This window comes from Triturus cristatus, chromosome 5_2 (assembly GCF_964204655.1).
Source record: "Triturus cristatus chromosome 5_2, aTriCri1.1, whole genome shotgun sequence".
In the NCBI taxonomy this organism is placed as follows: Eukaryota; Metazoa; Chordata; class Amphibia; order Caudata; family Salamandridae; genus Triturus; species Triturus cristatus.
This window is the reverse complement of record NC_140588.1, coordinates 388220688-388244468: the sequence shown is the minus strand read 5'-3', so window position 1 is coordinate 388244468 and position 23781 is coordinate 388220688. Positions and strand designations below refer to the sequence as shown.

Sequence of the window (23781 nt, the reverse complement as noted above, 5' to 3'; positions counted from 1 at the left end):
AAAAAAAGCTGCATTTCATGAGTGAGATATATCCTCCTTCTGTCATCATTGTGAATGAACCATGCTGTTACCTACAGAGAAAAGGGGGGGGGGGCAACCAAAGTCTCATAAGCAGATCTTACTCTTCATTTAGGTACAAGCAGTGCTTGATTTGAGCCTTGGTCGCACCGGTACTTAACTGTCAACACCGGTGCTTATAGCAAGAGCTTGAACCAAAAGTATTGGAGCACTTTTCATGAGCACCATTTAAGGACACATGCATTTTTTGAAGTCACGGGGAGACTAAGTCATTTGCATAGAATCACAGGATTTTGAGCCTATGCCGAGACTCGAACCTGGTTGCCCAGCTACACTGTCAGCAGCTCTGGCCATTACGCCACATTCTCTCCCCACTGGAAAGGTTTCATAGTTAGTAGTTAGTTCTGCTTTAGGCAGCGCTAACAGGAGCAAAAGGCTAGTGCAAGCTGCCTCCTGATGGGGGCCCCAACACTTATTTTTTCACAACTTCACCACTGGTACAAGAGTGGAATACTTATCCAGCATCGCCCATGACACAATGTGCTGTATGGCATGGTAACAATGCTATTAGAACTAGATGGGAAAGGACAAAAGAAGCTACAGATTGACTCATTCAAACCAGAACTATCTCTTGGTCATGCAACAGGTTTCCTCTCATTGAGTTCCCTTTACCAACACGCAAAGGGCAGTGCAAGCAAAAGCATGCCCACTTGCAACTGCAATGACATTATAAGGTGTCTCCTCGTCCCACCATTACTGCTTAACAGGCTCCTATTTGCTGATGAGGAGCTGTTGGAAGACCAAGAATGGAAACCACATAAAGCAGAGAGGGCTCTGGATCCTGAGATTACTTCCTGTTCCTGGTACTGACCTCATGATTCTGACAGCAGCCCGGCCAGTTCCATGGGTGCCAGAGGGCGAGCTAACTGTTGCAGCTGATATTCCTGACTACCCCTATTTGATGCCCATTTTTGCACAAACTAGATTACGATGGAGTTGTTGGCTTCTGACGGCTAAACATTTCTGATAGGGTCCATGGCAATATGAAAGGGGCAATCTGAGAGGTTGTCAAGTAAAAATGTTGGGTTAATAAAAAAGGCTGAGCTCCAAAGACCTGCAGGTCCTTGAAATTTGCAAGCAAAAGATATAACATAATGTTAAATAGCTCTCCCATCGAGGACTGTTAAATGTACAACTACGCATGGTTCTCCAATAGATGCGCGGTACATCCATGATTTTAAGTGTCTTACTCCTGAAGGGGTTATGAGCTGAAATGGAGGGATTGGTTGCATAATGAGTTCCCGCTCAGCACTGAGTCAAGTAACTTTGTGCAGTGGAACATGTTAGAAAAGCTGTAAATCTCATATCAGTACAGCATAGTAGACACTGGTATCTCATCTAGCATAAACCGTGCCGACCATCAAAATGGTGGCGATCAGGGGATTCTCATGTGATATATTTACCAATGACAGTCTGTGTCTTGGAAAAGCGATCTATGAAGCGTGTCACCGCCTGGAATATTTCAAATAGAAATTAGTATTCTTATCACTGAGAATGGTCTGATAACATTAAAAGGCTATCTTGTGGACAGATGTTGACATGGAAGCATACACATCATACACATGAAATTGTGTGCTCACATAGTTAGGTGAGAGGAGCTGGCAAGCATAAGTGCTACACACGGTATAGTTCAAAGTGAGCATCAACAACTTGTTACTGGACATTTCAAAATTGGTTGTACAAGGAAGCAGCCTCAGGTGGCATAACAGTTTGAGTAGGATGGCCCCAGTAACTGGTCATTTCCACGTGAAAGACCAGTTTGTGCAAGGATCGCAATTGTAAAAAGTGTGATGTTTATTGCAACCCGTATTCACTGCATGCAATAAAGTTCATGCCCCTATTCATTTTCAGCTAGTCAGACCTGTAGGAATTTAACAGCTGATAGATGCCCAGTTAATACTGGCACGTGCATATTTTGATGTAGGAGGGGCCAAAACCTACATGTTATGTCCTATTTCTAGGGTAAAACTCGGAAGAGGTGATAATTATCACACCGGATACATTTCAAACACTGGTTGGATTTTTTCAGGTGTGATAATTCTCACAACAGACACATAGGGCCTGATTCACAGAACTAACTTAAGACACAATCCTAAACTTACTACCATTTTGGTATTCACAGAAGGCACTTACTCATTTTGGTATTCACAGAAGTTAGGAGTCCTAACTTTAGGACTCCTAAATGCCTTCTGTGAATACCGAAAGTCTTAAAGTTAGGATTTTTCTCAGTTTAGGAGTAGTAAAGTTAGGAGTCCTAACTTTACTACTCCTAAACTGAGAAAAATCCTAACTTTAAGACTTTCGGTATTCACAGAAGGCATTTAGGAGTCTTAAAGTTAGGAGTCCTAAATTTACTTCTACTAAACTGAGAAAAATCCTAACTTTAAGACTTTCAGTATTCACAGAAGGCATTTAGGAGTCCTAAAGTTAGGACTCCTAACTTCTGTGAATACCGAAATGAGTAAGTGCCTTCTGTGAATACCAAAATGGTAGTAAGTTTAGGATTTTGTCTTAAATTAGTTCTGTGAATCAGGCACTAGGGGCGCATATAATTAACCCTAACATGTCCATTATTTACAGCAATACACATTATTAAATATCCAGACTAGAACAAAGACACCTTGAGAGTTCGGAGGGATTGCCATTTTGATCAGAGGACTTCTAGGTAAATCAAATGAATCCCTCAGTGACATCCTCTCTAACCTCCTCAAATGCCTCCGCTCTTGTAAAGATTTTAATTGATAAGATTAATACAATGGTTTCCCTGCTGAGCAAACAAGACATATTTTTCTGGTAAGGTATTACAGATTATTAATTAGCAAACCTCCATCAATACCAGTCAAAAATAAGAAGAGCTAACTCTGGAAAGTTATTAGTGCACAGAAAGGGAGCAAACACATTAGCCACACATCAGCAATGCTCAAAGTGCAAAACCTAGGGCTTTAAGTGGGCCAGCACCCACAGTTCTCAAAAGCAGGTGCTGAGACGGGTCCCTATTGGGCTCTCCATTTTTGCCCACACCATCAGGGTAAAAAAATCTGAACTCTGCATCAGTACCAACCTTCGCTGCCTTGGATGTAACTTCGAAGAGGGACTTGTTATAGTTCTTTCACAGTTTCATCATTTCAGAGCTGAAGCATTTTCAATATGTTCTACAATGAAGCCATAGTTGTTGCTTATTTATCTTATGCAACAAACAACCATTGACAAAGCCAATGGTCCTAGCTTGTTGTAGGTATAATGTTACTTGAATTATATATCTGGAATGACAGAAGCAGCAAAATACCAGTCGGGTGGCACACTATACTAGGCACAGATTTTTAGCTTATGTGTTTTTAAGCCATGTCCTTAATTTTATCGGCCACACCCCTTTGAGAGACACCCCCCCCCCCCCAGTTTTTTTTATCCCACTTAAAGCCAAAACACTTTTGGGCTTAGAGTGACATATTGCACAGACAAAATAGGGCTGAATGACCTCACCAAAGGTACTGATGAAGATCCAATGAGAGCATCTCATGATCTACTCATAAAACACTCAGAGCAGCCTGACCTCAGCTCAACATCTGGTGATCCTGAGGAAATCACTTAACCACCCACCATCCCGTGCCTTAACAAAAATGTGTATGACTTAATACTGTGCTACCACATCAAGCCAGAACATGGCATATAAATTCACCAGTTGAAGTAATGTATTACAGAGTTTGGATTAGTAATATAATATCCAAGCAAACACAGGATAACCAAAAACAATCCCTGACATATTTTCTTCTCAATTTAAAACTCATCGCAGGAATAAGGCTTTGTATTGTCCAATGAAAGGCTGAGCTCCCAGTATTCGTAAATCCAAATCTCTCAAAAGCTTCGGTGACATGACATATATGTGACTTTTAACACAATGGCGAATGACCAGAACATAGGTGCTGATAGATGTTTATTTTGACCTGTTCATGCTATGCACAGAAGGTAGAAAGTATAACAACAGTGGCCAAAAGGATATTCCTCATATGTTTGTATGCATACCGCCATAGCAAACGTAGAGATGACTTCAAGCTTGTTTTTTTGGTCTTCCAATAATGTTTTTGTCTTTTTTGCTGCAGTTGAGTATGACAAGGAATTTTCACCTCAGCATCGGCATCACAAAGAATTCAAGTTCAACCTGTCCCAGATTCCAGAGGGCGAAGCGGTAACAGCGGCTGAGTTTCGAATTTACAAGGACTGCGTCTCAGGGAATTTTGAAAACCAAACATTCATCATCACCGTCTACCAAGTTTTAAAGGAGAACCAATACAGGTAGCACATGAAATTCTTCTTTCAGTCACTCGTTAAACAGCTTCACCATGTTAGGACTTTGCAAAATCCATTGATAGTGAAAATTGCGATGTTCCTAAGATTTTGGTATTTGAACAGTGTGCTCAGGTGGTAGCAGCACAGGAGCTGGCCCAGGTTTTAGATCCATATAGGGAGATATTTTAAAAGAACCATAACCAGGAGACCATAGTTCGAATCCAAACTTCATATAATTGTTTCATTCTAGGAAAATCACTTTCTCTCACTCTTCCGACCAAAAATTGGATGCACATATACGCAATTCTGTTTGCAGTGTATACTGTGGAAGGAAATACTTTAATTAATTCAATAGTGTATTTTCGGATAGAAAATGTTTAACCCAATTCTTTGACTTGATTAATCAGTGAAAATGCAAGACTTCGTTCATTGGGATTCATTGAAATCAGTAGTGTGTGAGGTTTAATGAATCATATTTGATTTCTTGGGGAATAGGGTTTGCAGGTAAATAATAGTTGCCTTAATTTTGATTTCAACTTGATTTTCTAATTCATGTTTGTTTTATTGACTTTTCTTCTTTTGTTTGAGTTTTTCTCTCTGTTAGATTCAGGGGCACCCTGTTGTCATATGTTAAGAGTAGGCGATTTTCATAGTTTATCGTTTTGTGAACTTTACCTAACGTTTCAACAAGTCTTTACACTGATTTCTATTCCTAGTCTGATGTTTACATCATTATTAGCTTTGTAACATTATATGGTATTTTAAGGATAAAAAAAAGATTGTAATGCACAGAAGAGGTAAATCCAACTTTGGGCAAATTTACTATGATTTCATCCAACACAGCTCAGCAACTAAACTTGCCATGCTGCATTGCACCAAAGGGAGAGAGCAGAACAGAGCTACTAAGCTATAGTGCTGTTTGTCTCTCCGTCTTCACTGGTCCACTTAGGGCTGCCTGGCACCAAACACACCCACAGTACACCATAGTGGAAGGGTGTGTGAATGATGTCTAGCATATGTTTTGAACACAAAGGGTTCTTCTCATAACGCATATCTTGCGGCAGTGTAATTTGTTTATGAAAAGCTGTGTCTACCAATGTCATTAGGTATGGATTTGCATCAAAAGCTATGAGTGGTTGCATGGGAACGTCTTTGTACCACCCATGAAACTCCAGCTTGACTCAAAGTACTGTCAAGTAACATAAAATTGTGCAAAGAGTTACTTCAGTGCTACTTTCCAGCATGAAATTAAATCCCAAATCTACACTTTGCGCCTGTTTGTGTCATTTTTGTTATGTGAACCAGGCACAAAGTACAAGTAAATATGGACCGAAGCACAAAGTATCCAAACCTATCACAAAAACATGCAGGTAGAAAGGTGGATATATATAACTGTTGGCTCACTTGTATCTTTGCCCGGCCCTGGGAGCAGGCAACTGACAGAGATTCCCAGAGGTATTCACATACATGACCATATACACATACAGAAATGTGACAGGGTAAAGGGGTTCAGCAGAGCATTTGACGTTTAAATATGTTTGTGTTTCTTCTCAGGAAAATATTTTTGTTGGTAAATCCTTGCTCTTCACTCTTACTTCCCCAGCCATTGTCCTCCCTACGCCCTGCATGAAAAAGATTTACTCCTGTTCTTGACAGGAGTACATCCAGAAGCGTGTTCGGCAAGGAAGAGTGACTACCTGCAAAACTTTATTGACAACCTGTAAATCTACTACTAGCTTGAGGATTTTCCCTAACTTCAGTTCGTGGATTCACCCAGATGTAGCAATAAATCCACACCTGGGAAGAAGTTTTTGCACAGTAAAACCCATCGTACTGGTCACATTTCCATGTAAACTAAACTATTCCTGATTTTGTGAATCAGGAATGGGAATTTCCTCTAATAAATGAAGCTATGTGCATGTACTTGGGTGTGTAAGTAGGTTTGTGAACAGGACCCTTTCCGAGCAAAAATCACACTAGTGCTCAAGCATGTGAATTGCATTTGACATTAAATTCAAATCAGAGCAGAATGTCATAACAACTGGGCAAAATAGCTTAGATGGGTGGAAAACCTTGTACGTGGTCTCTCCCAGAACAGCTGTTTTAATTGAAATGTCAAGGCGAACTACACCATGACTTCTAAAGCAAGGACAAACACAGGCTGCAGAAATCCGCTCCTAGGAACATAGCACCTCTAGTGGCACTCAACCGATATTGCAGCTTTCGGTCTCTTGGCTTTGGTGGGTGGGTGGAATTCTAAAGGACCTTATGAGACCAGACTGGTCTGATGGTCTAATGAGAAATTATCCATGGTCCCTCAATTTCTTTTTTTTGTATTTTTGAAAACCTAGGTGGACTTTGGAAAATCCACAGGAGTAGATATGTGTATTTGTCCATATAACTTTAAAACAGGAAGTCTCTACATGTAAGATGCCTTTCCGCATGAAGAAGCACACCTTTTACATCCCCAGAAAAAAGATTCAAGTATAAGGGGATGTTGTCCCATATTTGTGGCAAACTTTTTCTTTTAGGAGTAACTTTGAGTGTGCAAATAAAACATTAAAAACATTGACAATGTTGGTAAATACTTACAAAAGTATGACTTTTTGGGGTATCCACTACCTTCAAACGATCTGTAAATCAAGTGCACTAATGACCATGAAAAAGCTGCAGGTGGATTTTTTTTCTGGCTAGAAGGTTTTGCCAAGCATGTGCCCTACGTCTGTAGTACAGGAATATCCATTAATTTATTTTCCAAAAAATAAGTATTGAATTTAGCAGAATATCGACCACTATATATATTGACACACACACATATATATATATATATATCCTTCAAGCTAGTCATACACCAACAAGTGAAAGATATAAAAACTTTAATAAGTACATACGCCAATAAACAAGGAAAAGAGTGCCACTTAGTGCATAATTTGTGCCCACGATTGCCGGTGGTGGCTGCTGATTTTTAGAGACCGGGACTGATTTTTCTTGATCAGGCTTTGACCTAAAGCGAGAGAGAGAGAGAGAGAGAGAGAGAAAGGCAAAAAAGCAATAAGGACGGCAGAACTGAAAGAGAGTTGAACAGTTAGAAAAGGAGAAAGCAGGGATAAGAAGAAATCTGCAAGTATGAGATAAACAGGAAGTGTAAAATGGTGGGAGAAATATTGATGAGGTAGAATGACATTACACACATTCAGCAGCAGCAGCGGGCTCCTGAAGGAACTGTAGGCCCCCAGCATGTGTTTTTTTCACAAATATGGCCAGTTCACATACAATGGAGACCTAGCGATTTTGCAAAGGTCTTTTCAGCAGAAAGGACAGTTTACACAGTGAAACCGAGTTCCATCGCGTGTTTGTGAAGCTCTTGAATAGGCCAGTGGCAGCAGTAATGGCGGCTGCCGCATTACTGCCACCGCTGTAAAGAAAACACCAAACTCAAGTCCACTCAACGTCTCCTGGGTTTTCTTTGATGCTCCTGCCGATGGGGTCGGCTCTCTGGCAGGTCCTTTACACATCTGCAGCTGATACAAATTGTCCAATGAGGAAAGAGTGCACCTGTTAACAATCAGTTTTGTTCACGACCCAAAAATTAACTTGTTGGAATATTTTGTCGGTCTCCTGACCCTCGTTTTAGGTATGAACCGTGCTCAGAAATTGTTTGAAATTCCATCTGTAGAAACGAAAACTTGCCCTACACGTTTATGACCCGAGAGCAGCCAAGCTACCCAGGAGTTTTTTTGCTGCTAACTACTCTTGTGTGACAAGTCAATCATTACAGGAACACGCGGGGCCTAGTGGGCATTTAATGACTGCTTTTATAAAATGTGTGTTGTTGATTCTGCCTGCGCATAGCTAGAACCTTCTGCAGTTGTTTCCCCGCGTTGTGTTCTAAGATGAGATCAGCGCCCATTACTGTTATTTTGGGGACGAAAACGCTGCAAATACTTTCACATTTTAACGAATGGAGTCAAAAATGCCTTTATTCTTGAATTGGTTTTCATCGCTTTTAGTGAAAATATAAGCACAGTGTGCCTGGTACATGAAATTTAGTTAAAAGTAATTTGGCGCTTGTAAATACTCGATCTTTTAATAAATGTTACTTAAAAAATGAAGTTTTAAGATTAAATCTCAGTGTATTTCTTATAGTAAAACAGATGGTTGACTGTGTGGCATGCACTGGCGAAAGGCTGTCCAATGTGCGTCAAGAAGTATCAGATCTATGCCAAACTTTCAGGGTACAGAGGACTTTGTAAATGACTTTTGTTTACATTGATAGATGGGTGGAATTAGGACTGGGCTGGGCTAATCAGCCTCTCGGAGCGCCACGAGCAGATGAGGTCTAATAGCAAAGCTGCATGTCTCCCATGAAGGGCAGAGGTATCAAAATATCACTTTACCCTGAGTTGCAAAAATTGTTGAACCTTACCTGGCATAGCATCTTCTCTCCTTTGCATCTCTTTGCACTTCCTGTGACAGCAAAATTATAAAGAGATAACCGCGCTTACAAAGGGTCCTGATTTGGACATTCTAGAGTTAGGTAATATAGCTGTCCAGCATCCAGAAATGACAGATGAGATGACCACATTAGATTAGTTATGTTTCATCTTTCATGGGCCTGGCTTGGTTAATTCCATAATAGTAACGCAGGCTCACCCATACAATACACCCAAAGAAAAGGGTTAGACAACATATCAGTGTGGGATGGAAATTTAAAGAGGACACCTCCAAAACACTGGAGTCTAAGCGGCTCTGTTTTCATCAACTGTTTCCTGGCATGAGCTTTCCCAGTTACTCACAGTTCATTAAAGGATTAGTCTGTCTGATTGGTTGATATAACTGGTGACCCCTGTGGTAGGACTTCGAATAAAACTCATTTCATATCTCTTGTTCTTTACATAAGTTGTTCACAGCATTTATGAAAAGTCAGTATGGGATTCTCAGAAGCTAAATAAAGGACTCAAGGAATGTTATATTAAATATGTCAAAGACATGTGAGTTAAAACTCTCTTTAGCCATCTATGCCCACAATCTGCTTCACACTTTTAATTAACTAGATGACCTCATTCTTGAGCAAACAGGATGCAGTACAGCGATGACGAAAGCAACAGCAGAAGTATGCTACACAAAAACAAAGTAATATAAACTTTTAATGCAACAACTCTTCTTAACCGCTAAGCAATGCCCTGGGTATCAACCTATTATAGGGGCATATTATCAAGAAACGGCGTTAAAATTATCGCCGCTTTAGCGGCAGAAAACTGCCGCTCAAGCAGCGATAATGGGCTTGATAATATGCCCTTGAGAATTCCAATAGAAGCCCATGTTCTGGTGTCAACATGGGCTTCTATTGGAATTCTCACCGACATATTATCAAGCCCATTATCGCCGCTTTAGCGGCAGTTTTCTGCCGCTAAAGCGGCGATAATTTTAACGCCGTGCTTGATAATATGCCCCTTAGTGTTTTAGCAATCCCAGGATACAATGAGATCATTACGCTTGTATGGGCAAATTTCCCTCCCAACTGGGGAGACTGGTAAAGACAACAACATGCAAATGAATGAGTCAAGGTTCTTTAGCCATTGAGAACTCCTCTTGCTTGGTATTCAATTCATTTTTTTAAGTATGTGGTCCTTTAAACAAACGAATCAACCTTATATCAGTCTTGACCCACTCAAAGAGAATCGTTTAGCCTGAATCTTTTGGCCGCATCCCATTTGCAAACGAACGCAAGTAAACCAACATATATTTTGCCTTTTTGAGATTTGATATAATTCTTTTGTTATTATGGATCTGAATATTTAATGGATCTTTCAAAGGAGCAATACACTTTGCTGTTTCTGAAACCACAAACTATCTACCTGTTGTTTATAATTAGTCTGCAAATAGAGCGCTACCCTCAAATTATTAATGAACCAGTGTACAAAAGCTTCTCAAGAATTAAGAGTCCCACAAAGTGTCTTTAATGCTATTAGATTTTGGAAAAATCTTATTTATTGGTGTATAAAAGTATCTCACTTCATGTTTGAAGTGACAAAACGTCCTTTGCAAATTTTAGGAACAAATAAATGAAGCAGAGTACGCCATTTTATTTATGAAATATAATATTTACTTTGATTACAGGTGATTACCAAAAAGTGTTTTATGTATGGCAAAAACAACTAATTTGGTGGTGAAGGAAGTTATGAGACAAGTCCAAAGACTTGATGTGAATTGTGGCTGAGTTTCTATACAAAAAAACAACCAAATAGCTAATATGTACATAGGTTTCTGTAAGGAATCCCTGGAGAACCCTAGAAAGCTTGGCATAAGTAGAAAAGCATTCCTCAGAGAAAGGTGCATGTGGTACATCAACAATAACACCAAAACGAGATTACAGTTAGGAAATAAATAAGGTAAAATCTCAAAATGAATTTATTTATAGCAGAAAAAAGTTTGTAAAAAATGGCCCCATCATAAACAACATGTAAGTTAGATTAAGGAGTTACTAAAATAAATCATTAGGAAACTGAACATTGGGAGCACAAACTCAATGTAAGTCATACGAACGCACATGACTGGGAAGTGGATACAATCCAAGGCCGATTGACAATGGAGTGTGGTTGAATGCAAGCTGTTGGTTCACACCGTTCATAAATTATGCAGGACAGGGACACTTGTTATCTGACCATTGATTAAGTATTGTCAGGGAACATTGGTGGTTCACTCTGTCAAATGTTTTATCTTTGGACAATTTTGTTTTTTCCAGAGATGAAACACTTCAGTGGAGAAAGAATGGAAGCCGTAGCCTGACAGGGCTGAACATGGTCACACACGAGCTTCTTTCGCAGTCCTTCAGTAGTCCCACACTTTTGGGCGATAAGCTCCTAGCAGGGCCAACTTGCAAAAAGTAGCAGCGAGGCTGTATCTTTTTTAGGCAGATGTGGCTTAGTAATACAGTAGCAAAGGTTTTGTACCCTTCCCCAAACATTCCCAAAAATCTTCTTGGATGATTGGCCATGAATTTAAGCCACTGGAAAGCATCTGCAACTCAGATGTCAGGTATACTGTCAAGTTCTCAGCTGTAAGTAGTTTACTGGGTTTCTTCCAGGCAGTCACCACTTACTCTATCAACAGGACATCTGCAATTCAGGAGCTTTGTCTCTCTCCCATACTCAAAGATTTATTCCAGTAGGTATAGAGGCGCCCCTGGACAAATCCTGTACAACTTTGTCCTTTTGGGGGAGCAAAGCTCTTCAAACAGCTTTACAGTCCCAGAAATACATGAAGATGCTGGAGACAACAGTCCCCACAGTCCTCTATGAGGCGGACGACAATTCCTCTATAAATTAGCACAAAAGATTCCTCTTTCCTTCTTATCTAGTTAGCTATCGCCGTGAGACCCCTTGTAGCACCCTTCTAAAAATCAAACGTAGCTGTGACCGGCTACAATCCTAAAGCAAATCATATTACATTTCTCACAGTTTCACCACCTATGTTTTACAACAAGGTGGCCTATTTCCTGTTTTAGAAAGATGGTTTTCTGTAAAAGCCATCTCAAAGTGCTGTGCATTTCAGAAAACAAAAACAGCTGACCCAGGCTTCCCCTCATCTTCTCTCAAGCTCTCCTCACAGTCCGCCAAGGCCTAATCACTCTTGCCTTGAAAGGATCTAAGAAATTCACCACACATCCAGGTCACATCTGTTCTCCATCCCATACCAAGAAGGCCTTCCTTGGGAGAACAAAGTGAACAAATATCATAGTTTGATTTGACAGGGTGATGGTGCTTGGCTGTGGAGTAAGGGCCTTTCTCAAGCCCACTGCACTAAAAGCTTTTGAAGCTGGGCAGCTGGCCACAATGCTTAAGAAATTATGAGTTGTGAAGTGGGATAATTAGGGGTTCTACCATGGAAAAGGGATTAGGCCTCTTGCTAGCACAAAATAATATTCAGCTAATAAACCAACTAACAAAGCATATGCATGTATAAATAAAAGGGGCAGCAATAGCATCACTGTCTTTATGGTTAGGTCAGAGCGTTTGTTGAAAATGCATTGTTTGTTTTCATAATATGGGCTAATTTGTCAAATCTGCACGAAACATTCAAGACAAGTACCCCCATTTTGTGTTATTCATGACAATTTTCGTACAGCTCAATTGAGGTCCTAAATGAGGGGGAATCCCAAAAAGGACATTTCCCATTTTAACTCGAATAAGATATTTTGCTCCTCTATGTAGAAAAAACGGCTAAACCGAATCACGTCACACTCAGCATGTAAGTAGAACTTCAATCAAGGAAGTGCCTTTGTGCTTGGTTTGACAAAAATCCATTCTGTAGTTTTCCAGATATACGCATTTAAACAATGCCCTCGTCTGGTCCTGAAGAGATTACTTTTCAGAGATATCTGGAACATTGATTCACAGACTCAATGTAAACAGGAGAGCGAAAAGGACCCCGCAGAAATAAAATAAATATTAAAAAATGGTTTTTATCATAGGATTTGTGAATCCCAGATGCTCCCTGGGTCACACGGGGTCCATGGGCTTGAGGATTAGCGAATCCTGAAATGAAATTCGAAAAAGGAATTCAGCACACTATAGCCTCACTTGGTCAATGGCCACCTGCGGAGATGTAGTGAAATTCCACCATGGATATGCTTACCTTCTACCCCAGCACAGCCTATGAGATCAGAGTGTGGATCATCTCCAACTACGCAATCTTGAGTAGGGAGAATGGTGCTTTGAGCTGTGCTGGTCATGGTTTGCAGTGATGAATTGGTGTTCTCTTACGCCATCTCCATCTCAGTGGAGAACGTTCCCTGGGGCCATGTTTGTTTTCTTTTTGGTGCACAGTTAGTAGATTGCTGATTAAGTCTGGCTGATTTTCAAATGACTTCCCTTTGCAAAATCTTCATTTAAATTCCTGATATTGTGTAGCTTCGTTGCAGCCATTTTTTAGTAGTTCTGTTTCAGTCCGTATAATTATGTTTCCTAAAATTCCATGCCTGGGTTTTCTATTGAGAAATATCAATATTTCCAGCATTTTACCCATGGCAGTCCATACCTAGTATGAAGGAATTCTACATCCTGCCTGCATCACTTCCTGCACCAGAGTATTTTTGTATTTGGCCTATGTAGAGGAGGGGGAGCTGCAGACTGGTGCATCACAACATTCTTCCACCTGTTGCTCGCCACATAAGGCTTTTTTATTTTTCTGCTACAATCTGCTCATCAAGAATATGCGATAGATCTGCCCGTATCCTTAGAGGTTTTTGCTGGGTTCATATGTGTTTCCTTTAATGAGCTGAAGTTTTCTTCAGGCTGCTTCCAAAGACTATCTACAGTAATTACCCTGGAATCAGAGGAGGTATTTGGTAGTGGCAGACATTATCTTCAAGCCAAGAAAGTTTCTTCGAAGACCTCAAGAAGACTACTCTTTGACAGTGTGTTGGCCTCAATGTGGGTTGGGTACAGTGCCTGACAACAGGGCAGGCCCTGTGCCCTAGCCTATCTGTGCATGGCCTTTGGTAAAACAATGTGGAGTTGACTGCCTGAGGATGGATTTGGGGGCTGCAGACAGACCCTGCAGCAAACCCAGCTGTGCTTTGCCAAAGTCTGTGCACAGAGGGGATAGGGCAAAGGGCCTGCACTGCTACCAGACCCTGCACCCAACCCACATTTGGCAACCTCCTTTGCATCTGACCGAAGTCCATGTCCAATAGGAGTTGGCAACCCATAGCAGGGATTGGCCATCTGTGGTGGGTGTGGTGCAGGGCTTTACCATAGGCCAACACCTAAAGTCACCTCCATAATGTATGGCTAAAGGCCAATGACAGCAACTTTATTGGTCCATGCAAGCAGTTGAATGACTGTGGACGAAGGGCCTAGTCACAGGTCGGACCCTGTGGACAATCTCCGCTATGAACAGCCAAAGGCCCAGCGCAATAGTGCAGCTAAGGTTGGCATCCAGCAGTGGGTTAAGTACAGGGTTAGGCTTTGCAATAGACCAGGTCCTGTGGCTCACCCTCCTACACATGGCCAAAGGCCAAGGGACACAAGAGGTAAATGTACGCTTTACAACTGCAGGTTATGGTATGTGTTAGAAATTGGGTTCCTTGTTGGCAAAGGTATGCACCCTGTCCAAGCAGAAGTCACAATCCTAGCAGAGTAAGCTAGATACACCCTAAAAGATAACCTGTGCTTACTCTCTGGTAGCTTTGCACAGGGAAGTCAGGCTTATCTAAAGAGGTAATGTGTAAAGTATTTGTGCAACACACACACACACAGTAACACAATGAATACACCACAAAAAGACTGCACACATGTTTATAAACATAAGTTTTTATTTTATAAACAAAACAAGACCAAAACGATAAACATCCAATGTATAGAAGTTGAGATATTGAGTTTTAAAAGAATAAATGCAGAAAAGCACTGAGGAGCAAGTAGCCCTAAAAGGTTACTTTAGGTCACTCTGGACCTGGGCAAAGTCAAACGTTCAGGCTGACCTCAAGAAAGTGCAGGCCGGCTACAGGACCCTCACATGCCCCGGTGAACAAAGTGCCTTTCCTGGTCGCAAGCAATACGATGCGTCTATTTTCTCCACACAGTAAAGGTGATGCATCAGTTCCAAAAATGTGTGACAGAGTTGAAAGGCATTGAACGATGTGCTGGATTCTGCCATGCAGTCGAGGGGATGCATTGATTTCACCAAACTGCAGCAGCGGCAATACGCTGTAAGATGTGTTGATCTCAGGATGCAAAGCACTGGTCCCTATGCGAGGCATCCTTTTTATCCCACAACCGGGTTGATGCGCCAGTTCTATTACACACAAACAGGAGATGCGTCGAAATCCACGTTGCAAGTATCTGGGCCACTTCTAGTGAGCCCGGCACAGTCTCTATGACTTTGATATCCCTGAGTCTCAAGCAACAGGAGGCAAGCCAACACGCCCTTGGAGATCACTTGGACGGAAGGCAGAGTCAGAGAGCAGCAGACACAAGGGCAAAAAACAGAAAAGCAGGCCTTCCAGATCAGCTGTCCAGTTGAGTCCTTTAAGCAGCACTGCAGTCCTTCTGACAGAGGTTCAGTTTAAGATCCAGAAGACTCTGATTTTAGGGAGTTAGAGACCATGTACGTACACCCAAAAGTGCCTTTGGTGTGAGGGGTGACCTCAAAGCAGCTCTCTGAAGTGCACAGTACCACCTTTCAGCCCAGTCCTGTCTGCTAGGGTATCTATGGGGGGTAAATCAGCCCTTTACGTGGAGACAGGACGTTGCCTATTCAAGTGATCTGTTATCCCCTACCTTATATTCTGCCCAGGCAAGGCCATCAGCATGCAGATTTATGTAGATGGGTACTCAGACACACCTATCCTTCCTGTGTTGTGGCTGTCTAGAGGGAATGCACAAAGTGTAGCTGTCACCCACCCCAGACGTGTATTGGAGGCAGGCTGTCAGGTACACAGAGTAGTAAGTGCAGAGAAATGTCCTCTTTCTAAAAGTGGCATTTCAAAAATAGTAAAGTTAAATCCAACTTCACCAGTAAGTAGGATTTATCAGTACCATTCCAAACATATGAAACATGAAAAAGCTATTCCTCTCTGATCAGGAATTACAGCTTAAAAGTGTATTAAGAAATTCTCAATGCTAACCTATGAGAGGAGTAGGCCTAACAGTAGTGAAAATGAAATAGGCTGTTTGTTACTACTAGGACATGCAAAACATAAGTGTACATGTCCTAACTTTTACTTACTTAGCACCCTGCCCTTAAGGTTACATAGGGCCTACCTTAGGGGTGACTTCTATGCAATAAAAGGGACGTTTAAGGCTTGGTAAGTAGTTTTAAATGCCGAGGCGATGTGGCAGTAAACTGCACACACAGGCACTGCAGTGGCAGGCCTGAGACAGGTCTGAAAGGCAACTTCTGTGGGTGGCACAATCAGTGCTGCAGCTCACTAGTAGCATTTAACTTACATGATCTGGGTATATTTTATACCACCTTACAAGGGATTTACACGTAAATTAAATAGGTCAATCAGGTAGATACCAATTACACACATGTTTAGGGAAGGAGCACATGCACTTTAGCACTGATTGGAAGTGGTAAAGTGCTTAGAGTCCTAAGGCCAACAAAAAGATTCAGCAAAGCGTGGAGGCAGAAACCAAAAACATTGAGCGAAGACCACCCTGAGGCTGACAGGTCTAAAAGTATGCCATGTTATATTACGTTTTTGGAGCAATAACTCTGGAAAACATCTTCTGCAAGCTTTCATCTGAGATTTTCACTTAGAGTAATTGTTCAAACCATTTGCACATATTTTACAGCCAATTTAGCAAAGTGTCAGAGATGCCAATTTAAGAACAATACATATTTCAGTTTTAAAGCAGCACATCTAGCTGGGAACCGATTGGGTACACTTGAGTTCAAACAATCTGAAATCCAACGTAATACTGGAGGGACTGAGGCACAACATAATAATTTCCTATATTTGGGTGCTCTACTACAATAAGAGTATGAGCATAGAACCAAAGTTTGATATACTGGTGCGAGTTAACCACACTGCGTTTGAAGGGTTCTGGTGACATAAGCCACAAAACTGAAGGCCAAGTGGAGTGTAAATGCTATCAGAACCCCAGGATGAAAATGTTGGTCCATATTACATATGTTATCCATTATGTATTTGTATATTACATATTTATTTTGGGGCCGTTAGCTAGAAAATGTTGTTTGGGCACTGATTGGAATTAGATGGTTTAGGTTTTTTTTGGCCTTTCTGAATCAACTGTTAATAAAACATTGGTCCAATGTGAGTGCCAATTGAGTTATGCTATTCTGTCACTGCAGCATTTATCTGCATAATTATGGATTTCTTAGATAAGCTTCTTTCCACCTTCCCAGCAGCCCACGTGTATGCTACTTCAGGAGTTTGTATCTTAATATTAGCAGACTGACATGCTAACTCTTTCTATATAGTAAAATAAAGCAATTCAACTTTGATACCAATGCCACCACCTCATACGGTCCCCAGTTGGATCAAATCACTGCAATACTTAAAACGTGTTTCTATATTTACATGAAGAGAGGTCTTACATTGACAATGTGTTCATTCTTCTTCTTTTGCAGAGACTCAGACCTTTTCTTGTTGGATACACAAACAGCCTGGGCCTCCGACGAAGGCTGGCTGGAGTTTGACATCACAGCCACCAGTAACCTCTGGGTGATGAATCCTCAGCACAACCTGGGGCTTCAGCTGAGTGTGGAGACAAGTGGTGGTATGTCTGGCTATGACCCCCTTAAGATTTTGTTCTCATTTAGTACTAGTTGATATGGGATGAGAATGTTAGAGTGTGTAGGTTCCAATAAAAAAAATTATTCAGAATTATTATAGAAATTCTCTGACATCCTCTACAGTCCTCCATTAACAACTGTTATAACAAAAAGAACAGTTACTGCAGGGGACCATCAGATAATTTACACACAGTAAGTCTTTCATCGACTTGTTCCACTGGGTTCATATAACTGTGATTAGATGAGTAGGTTACAGTATATGGGTCTCATTCACAAAGGTAAACCTACACTTTTGTGTATGTTTACGTTATTTTTGGTATTCACAAACTACATGTTAATAGTACATTTACAGCATGGAGTCTCCACAGTCGGGGCAGAGAACTATGCACATAGAAAGTTAGGACAGGTCTATCTATTTGGAATGCGGAGTTCTGCTCTCCAACTGCGGATTTTCCCAAGTCGGAAACATACTATTAACTTGTGATTTATGAATATCAAAAAAACGTAAACTTATGAAAAAGTGTAAGTTCAGCTTTGTGAATCTGTCCAACTTGAAGGGGTGAAGAAATTCTCACTTGCTTAACTCAGTCCCAGTGAGTTTAAACAATGAGGAACACTTTTACTATTATTTAACGCAATGAGGAGCAGCAAGGGAACATTCTGTGCCATGTTGTGTGAAAGGGAGAGAACAGAACTGCTCCATATTTACAAAGGTATGGAGCATTTCTGCTCTCTCCTTGCACTAGCGCACTGTGTGCTGCCTAGTGCCAAAGCAGGCACCCTTCGCAATAGTGCAAGGGGGCCTGTTTTATAGGCAGGATCATTTTTGTGCAGGAATGGACACCTTTCTGAACAAAAACAATCCTGCAGCACACATGAAAAGTGGAGGTTATGAGTTGAAATAAATATATTTCTCCATGTTCGCCGCTGTGGGTAGGCACGACATTCTGGAGCAAACCCACGTTTACAAGTCTTTGTAAATCTGGGTTTGCATCAAAATACATGGGTGGATGCATGGAAAAGCCAACACTCCACTCATGTAACGCCTACCTGACAAATTAAACCAAGGTAGCATTTTGCGCTGCACTGTGTTACTTTGTTGTTACTAAACTATGCTTAGCTATGCATAACAGCTTTGCATGGCTTAGTAAATGCCAAATTGATTTTGTGTCTGTGCTGTGCCACAAAAATGATGCAACCATAACACAAAATCATAATAAATCTGGGCCTGAGTGTTCTGGTTTGGGGCCTCTGAATGGCTTCAAATAGTTTGGACCGCAAAAACAGTCCCAGGATGCTTGTTTTCCAGTCCAGGGAGGACCTGGCGTGGCAGTTTAGAATGGACTGTTCCCATGTGGAGCCGGGTCAGGACTGATTTGCATATGGGTGAGTCCAACCTAGGGTGGCATGGTGAACAGAAAACGATGGATTCAACCCAGATCTGTGACTGGGGGTAAATGTTTGACTATGTTCTGCATTCCATCCATAATCTTTTTGTGTTACTATGAGTTGCAAATTTGGTCAGAATATACAATAGAGAGGACTGAGAATGAATCTCAAACCATATGACTTTAGGCATGCTTTTCTGGTTAAAACAATAGTGTACATTTTGTGAGTGACCACCGTTACTTCAACAACATGGAAAGAAAATATGTTGATAGCTCAAATTGACTTTACAGAGGACTACCCATCACAGTACACAGCCAGGAGAATACAGGGTCAGAATGAATGAGAATGAGATTATTTGTATATTTGTTGATCATTCTGCAAACAACTGGATTTTGGCATTCTGTGGGTCGATAAACCCACCCGGATTCACTGTGGCTAGACCTATGCAGAACTTAAGTTACTGCACTGTCACATGAAGTGAAGCACACTTGGAAGATCCCCAATGACTGCTCTTGCTTTGGGACATGCGCAGATGAGTTTGCTATTTACTGAGAGGGAAGCTGGCTTTCAGAAGACTCCTGTCTAACAACATTACCCAAGAAACTCCTGGCTTTTTTGTAGCCGTGAAAAGATTACTTCGTATTTACAGTCATGAGAGGTTGCATGTGCAACCTTGGTTGCAACTAAATATACATGATTTGTGTTTCTAATGTATGGGCTGACTGTGCTGACAGAGGGACAATGGTCTTAAGTTTCCATCCATAACCACGTAGGCTAATTAAATATTTTAGGCAGACATATGCATTATAAAATCAAAATGAAGTTATTTGAAATTTCATATGCCACATAAATCACAGAAAGTCTTCAAAACCAACAAATTTACCTGAGTTTTATTTGCATCTAACCCAGATCCCGAGAAAAAGGGGTTGCAGAAATTGTCCTTGTACTGCACTGTGTATTAAAACCATATTTATGAAGTCTACTGGAATGTGCAAAATGTGACATGCATGCACTACATTCCCACGTAGCAATGACAGTTGGAACAATTTAATGCAGAACACCCACAAATGGGAGTAAGTTACAAAATGTTGTCAGATCTGTGCCATGTGAACACTGCACCAGACAGGGACACTATGGCAGAAGCTGTACTGGCAGTATTTGAAACTGACCCTCTTTCTGCAGTAGCCAATGATGGTCCAGTGAAGATGGGTGCATCCTTGTGTGGCCAACATGGGTTTCCTCAAGAGCATTGTGGATCCTGTATAGGTGCATCAGGTACTAGTGAGCTCACTTGTATTTGGGAGTGGAGTTCCCAGCAACAGTCTGGGCCATTAACAGACATTGCAAGTGTGCCATGGAAAAGGAGGGGGCCTTCAGAACCATTTATAATCTACCCTGGTGATCGGCAGAACAATCATATTTACAGTGCTGAGACTACACTACTACAATCAGTGACAAACATCAGTATATCCAGCAGGTGCCAACACCCCACAGCACAAAATTAATCATTAGCTGCAATATCACCCCTTAAAAGGATTACCAGCCATGGATCTCCAGGTATATTTTGCCAACAATTACAATATCTTTCTCAACGCCTTATTCGGACTCTATTGCAATGTGCAAGAAAGTTAACAATTTCAGACAGCACTTCAAAATCAACATGGCCTAATATAAATAGAGGTGCACTATACCTCCTCTAATAATATCCTTCAGTGGACAAATCTGCATTTATATGCACCCATCTAGCCATATTAAATTTCGTTATTTTCTCAATATTTTACACTGCAAGTTGTCAAATGTATCTCTGGAGTTTGAGTCCTCCTCTCTTACAGAACAAAAAAAACATTCAGTATGCTGTGGCAGTGTCCATTGCCCCTGCCATTCCATATCTTGTTTCTTATGCAGAAAGAGAAAGGTAAAGCAAATGCAACCCTGCTACCCATTGTATCAGGCAATATACTGTGCTGGGATACTGGAACAGGCACATTTGTTTTCTTTATGTGGGAATCACACATCTGTCAGAGCAAGTCCACACTGCATTCCAGTGCATGGGAGGTCTGTGCTGGTCAACTCACCAAACTTCTAAATCACTACTTTCCCAGAATCTAATATTTTTCTGAGTAGGGGAGAGAGCTTTTTATTGGATTCAAAATACTGCCTCCCAAACTAATACACTTTTTCTCAGAGGGCATCCTATAACCATATGTGCTCATTCACCATCTGGTGAACTACAGTTTCAACCAATGACCCTGAAGAGTTTTTTATTTGACCCTCACACACCCTACAGGTGTCATGCTTCATCATCGGGTCTCATCCCGACCCCTATAAACTAGGATGGGCTCACCATTTTCCAGGGAGCACTTTGGATATTTATCTCAGACGGAGTTTGCTAATGAAGGAAAATATATAAAAGTACCTAAAGACCACCCCAGTCTCTCTTTATTTTGTGTGCCTTTAGTATGTTTAAAATCTATGTTTGCGGGTGCCTGCAAAGGATAAAGTTTCCTTACACCCCAGTGTAAGTTGGCATGATTAGGCTACAATGGGACTGGGGCTTTCATCAGGACCCTTATAGATACCTTGTAAGGTTATTTATGTTTCCTTAATGTCATGTCCATTTATGTCAGAGTCTTGGTAGGAAGATTGACAACATACAACATAAAACACAAAACCAAGCCTACTTGCCTATTTCTTTTGGTGGGCATATATTAATGCCCTTAATGGTAATGAAAAATACCCAACTAGGATAGGCATGGACATGCCCCTATAGTCAAATTCACTCCAAGGTACTGTGCAACTGGTAATACCTATTTGCCCACTGAAATCCATGGGTAGATGCATGGGAATGCCCATGCTCCACCCATGAAATGCCATATCAAAGAAGAGTGATGCTAGAAAGAGATTTGCGTTGCCTTGTGTTACCCTGGACTTACTAAGCCATGCAGAGCCATGCACAGTGGCTTTGCGTGGCTTAGTAAATACTATTCACGGGCTTGCATTGCCATGGGTCGCCTTGCGTGATGCAAGGGCAACATAAGCCCTAGGTAAATCTGGGTCTGCATAGCGAATTTATTGACTGCCTTTGTGATACGTTTTCTTCTGGTCTGCTCATCTTTCAAGGTCTCAATGCATATCCTAAAGAGGCTGGCTTGTTAGGAAGAGATGGACCACATGACAAACAGCCATTCATGGTTGCCTTCTTTAAAGTGAGCGAGATTCACTTGAGGACAACACGATCAGCAGCAAATAAGCGCAAGCAGCAGAATCGCAACCGTTCTACGCAGTCACAAGACGTTACGAGGGTCTCCAGCATAGCAGGTAATTTTACAGTTTTTGTCAATGTGCAGATTTGTGGCCATGCTCTCTATCAATCTATCCACAGAATAGCTCTGGCTGGAATTGATCAAGTGTCTTGTAGGCACTGATGTTTGCTTATCTTTATTGAAAAAACTATTAAATTTACAAAATAATACTGTTTACAAAAACCTCGCAGTTTAGACATACTTAAGGTGTAAGAAGATAGAGGAACTATGCTCTGGTTTTCTGTTAGGATCCTTTGCAGGGACATGTGTTTATAATTTGGAATGGTATCTGTAATATCTTTAATTTTTCACTTACTTTGTGTTGACATTTGTTACTATAACCTTTAAGCTTTCAACATCCTAAGTTTCACCGCGTTTAGTGGAATGGAAACTGCAGTCCTATGATTTCTGCGATCTTCATTTTCACTTTGAAATGACAAAGTTAATATGGAATCACCTCCACTTTGCCAATTGTTTTTCAAGCAAGTCTTTCAGGCAGGGGCGGCTACTCCACAATGGCAGAGGAGTTTCACCCCACTGGCTCAGAGCCAGCAGCTGACAAATAAACATATATTTTATCATCTTTCTTTTTAGCTGCTGGCTCAGCTAGCATGTGTAGGGAGGGGTGGGGCCGCAGCCATGGGCGGGGGGGAGAACAGGTTGGTGCACTTCTAAGTGTGCATGTGTGTTTGGCCGGCCAAACATACATGCTCACTTAGATTTCTCCAACCCAGCTGTATTGCACAACCGGGTTGGAGAAACAGCACAGACTCCCTGTACCTGAGTAAGCGTCAAACCAGCCCGCTCAGGCCAATCCCAGCGCTGCTGTCATAGAATGAGAGCAGTGCGGGGATTGCAAAGGGAGTCTGTGTTGCTGTCCCAGTGTCTGCTGGGACCAGGAAGAACGGGAAGACCGAGGCGCGAGGCAGTCATCAGCTTAAGGTAAGTTTCTTTTTTTAAACTTATTATCAAACATCACTGATGACATCATCCCTTGACTGTAAGTGTTCTTAAAACTTTTATGAGTGTTACATATATATACCAAGGTGTATTGGTGAACCAGTGGGTGAATGAGTGCCTGAATGGATGATTCAGTGGCTGCATGACGGACTGTATTATTAGGTGTCTCAGTGAATGTATGGGTGAGTGACTGGTTGTGTTAATGTCTGTATCAGTAAGTTAGTATCAAAATGGTGCATAGGTGTGTGAGTACGTGGGTGGCTGTATAGGTGAGTGATGGGTTGTCTGAGTACCTGTACTGTATAGATGTCTGCATTTCGGTGTGGGTGAGTGATGGGGTATGTGACTGCCTGTATGGATGAGTGAGTGGGTTAGTCAGTGGCTGTATGGGTTAGTGATTGTGTGTGTGATGGGCTGTGTGGGTGAGTGAGTGTATGTATGGCTGTATGGATGAGTGAGTGGATGTGTCAGTGGTATATGTGTGAGTAAATGGGTATGTGAA

At 41.4% G+C, this 23781-nt stretch overlaps 1 protein-coding gene across 1 annotated transcript in view; it reads left to right on the top strand.

Moving 5' to 3' along the window:
• The window catches only part of BMP6 (bone morphogenetic protein 6), a 453092-nt gene that overhangs the window by 332786 nt on the left and 96525 nt on the right, over nt 1-23781 (top strand). The window contains exons 2-4 of the mRNA XM_085607249.1: nt 4176-4368; nt 17464-17612; nt 22138-22335. Of these exons, the coding sequence (XP_085463375.1) occupies nt 4176-4368; nt 17464-17612; nt 22138-22335 (540 nt within the window). The remainder of the gene's footprint in view (nt 1-4175; nt 4369-17463; nt 17613-22137; nt 22336-23781) is intronic.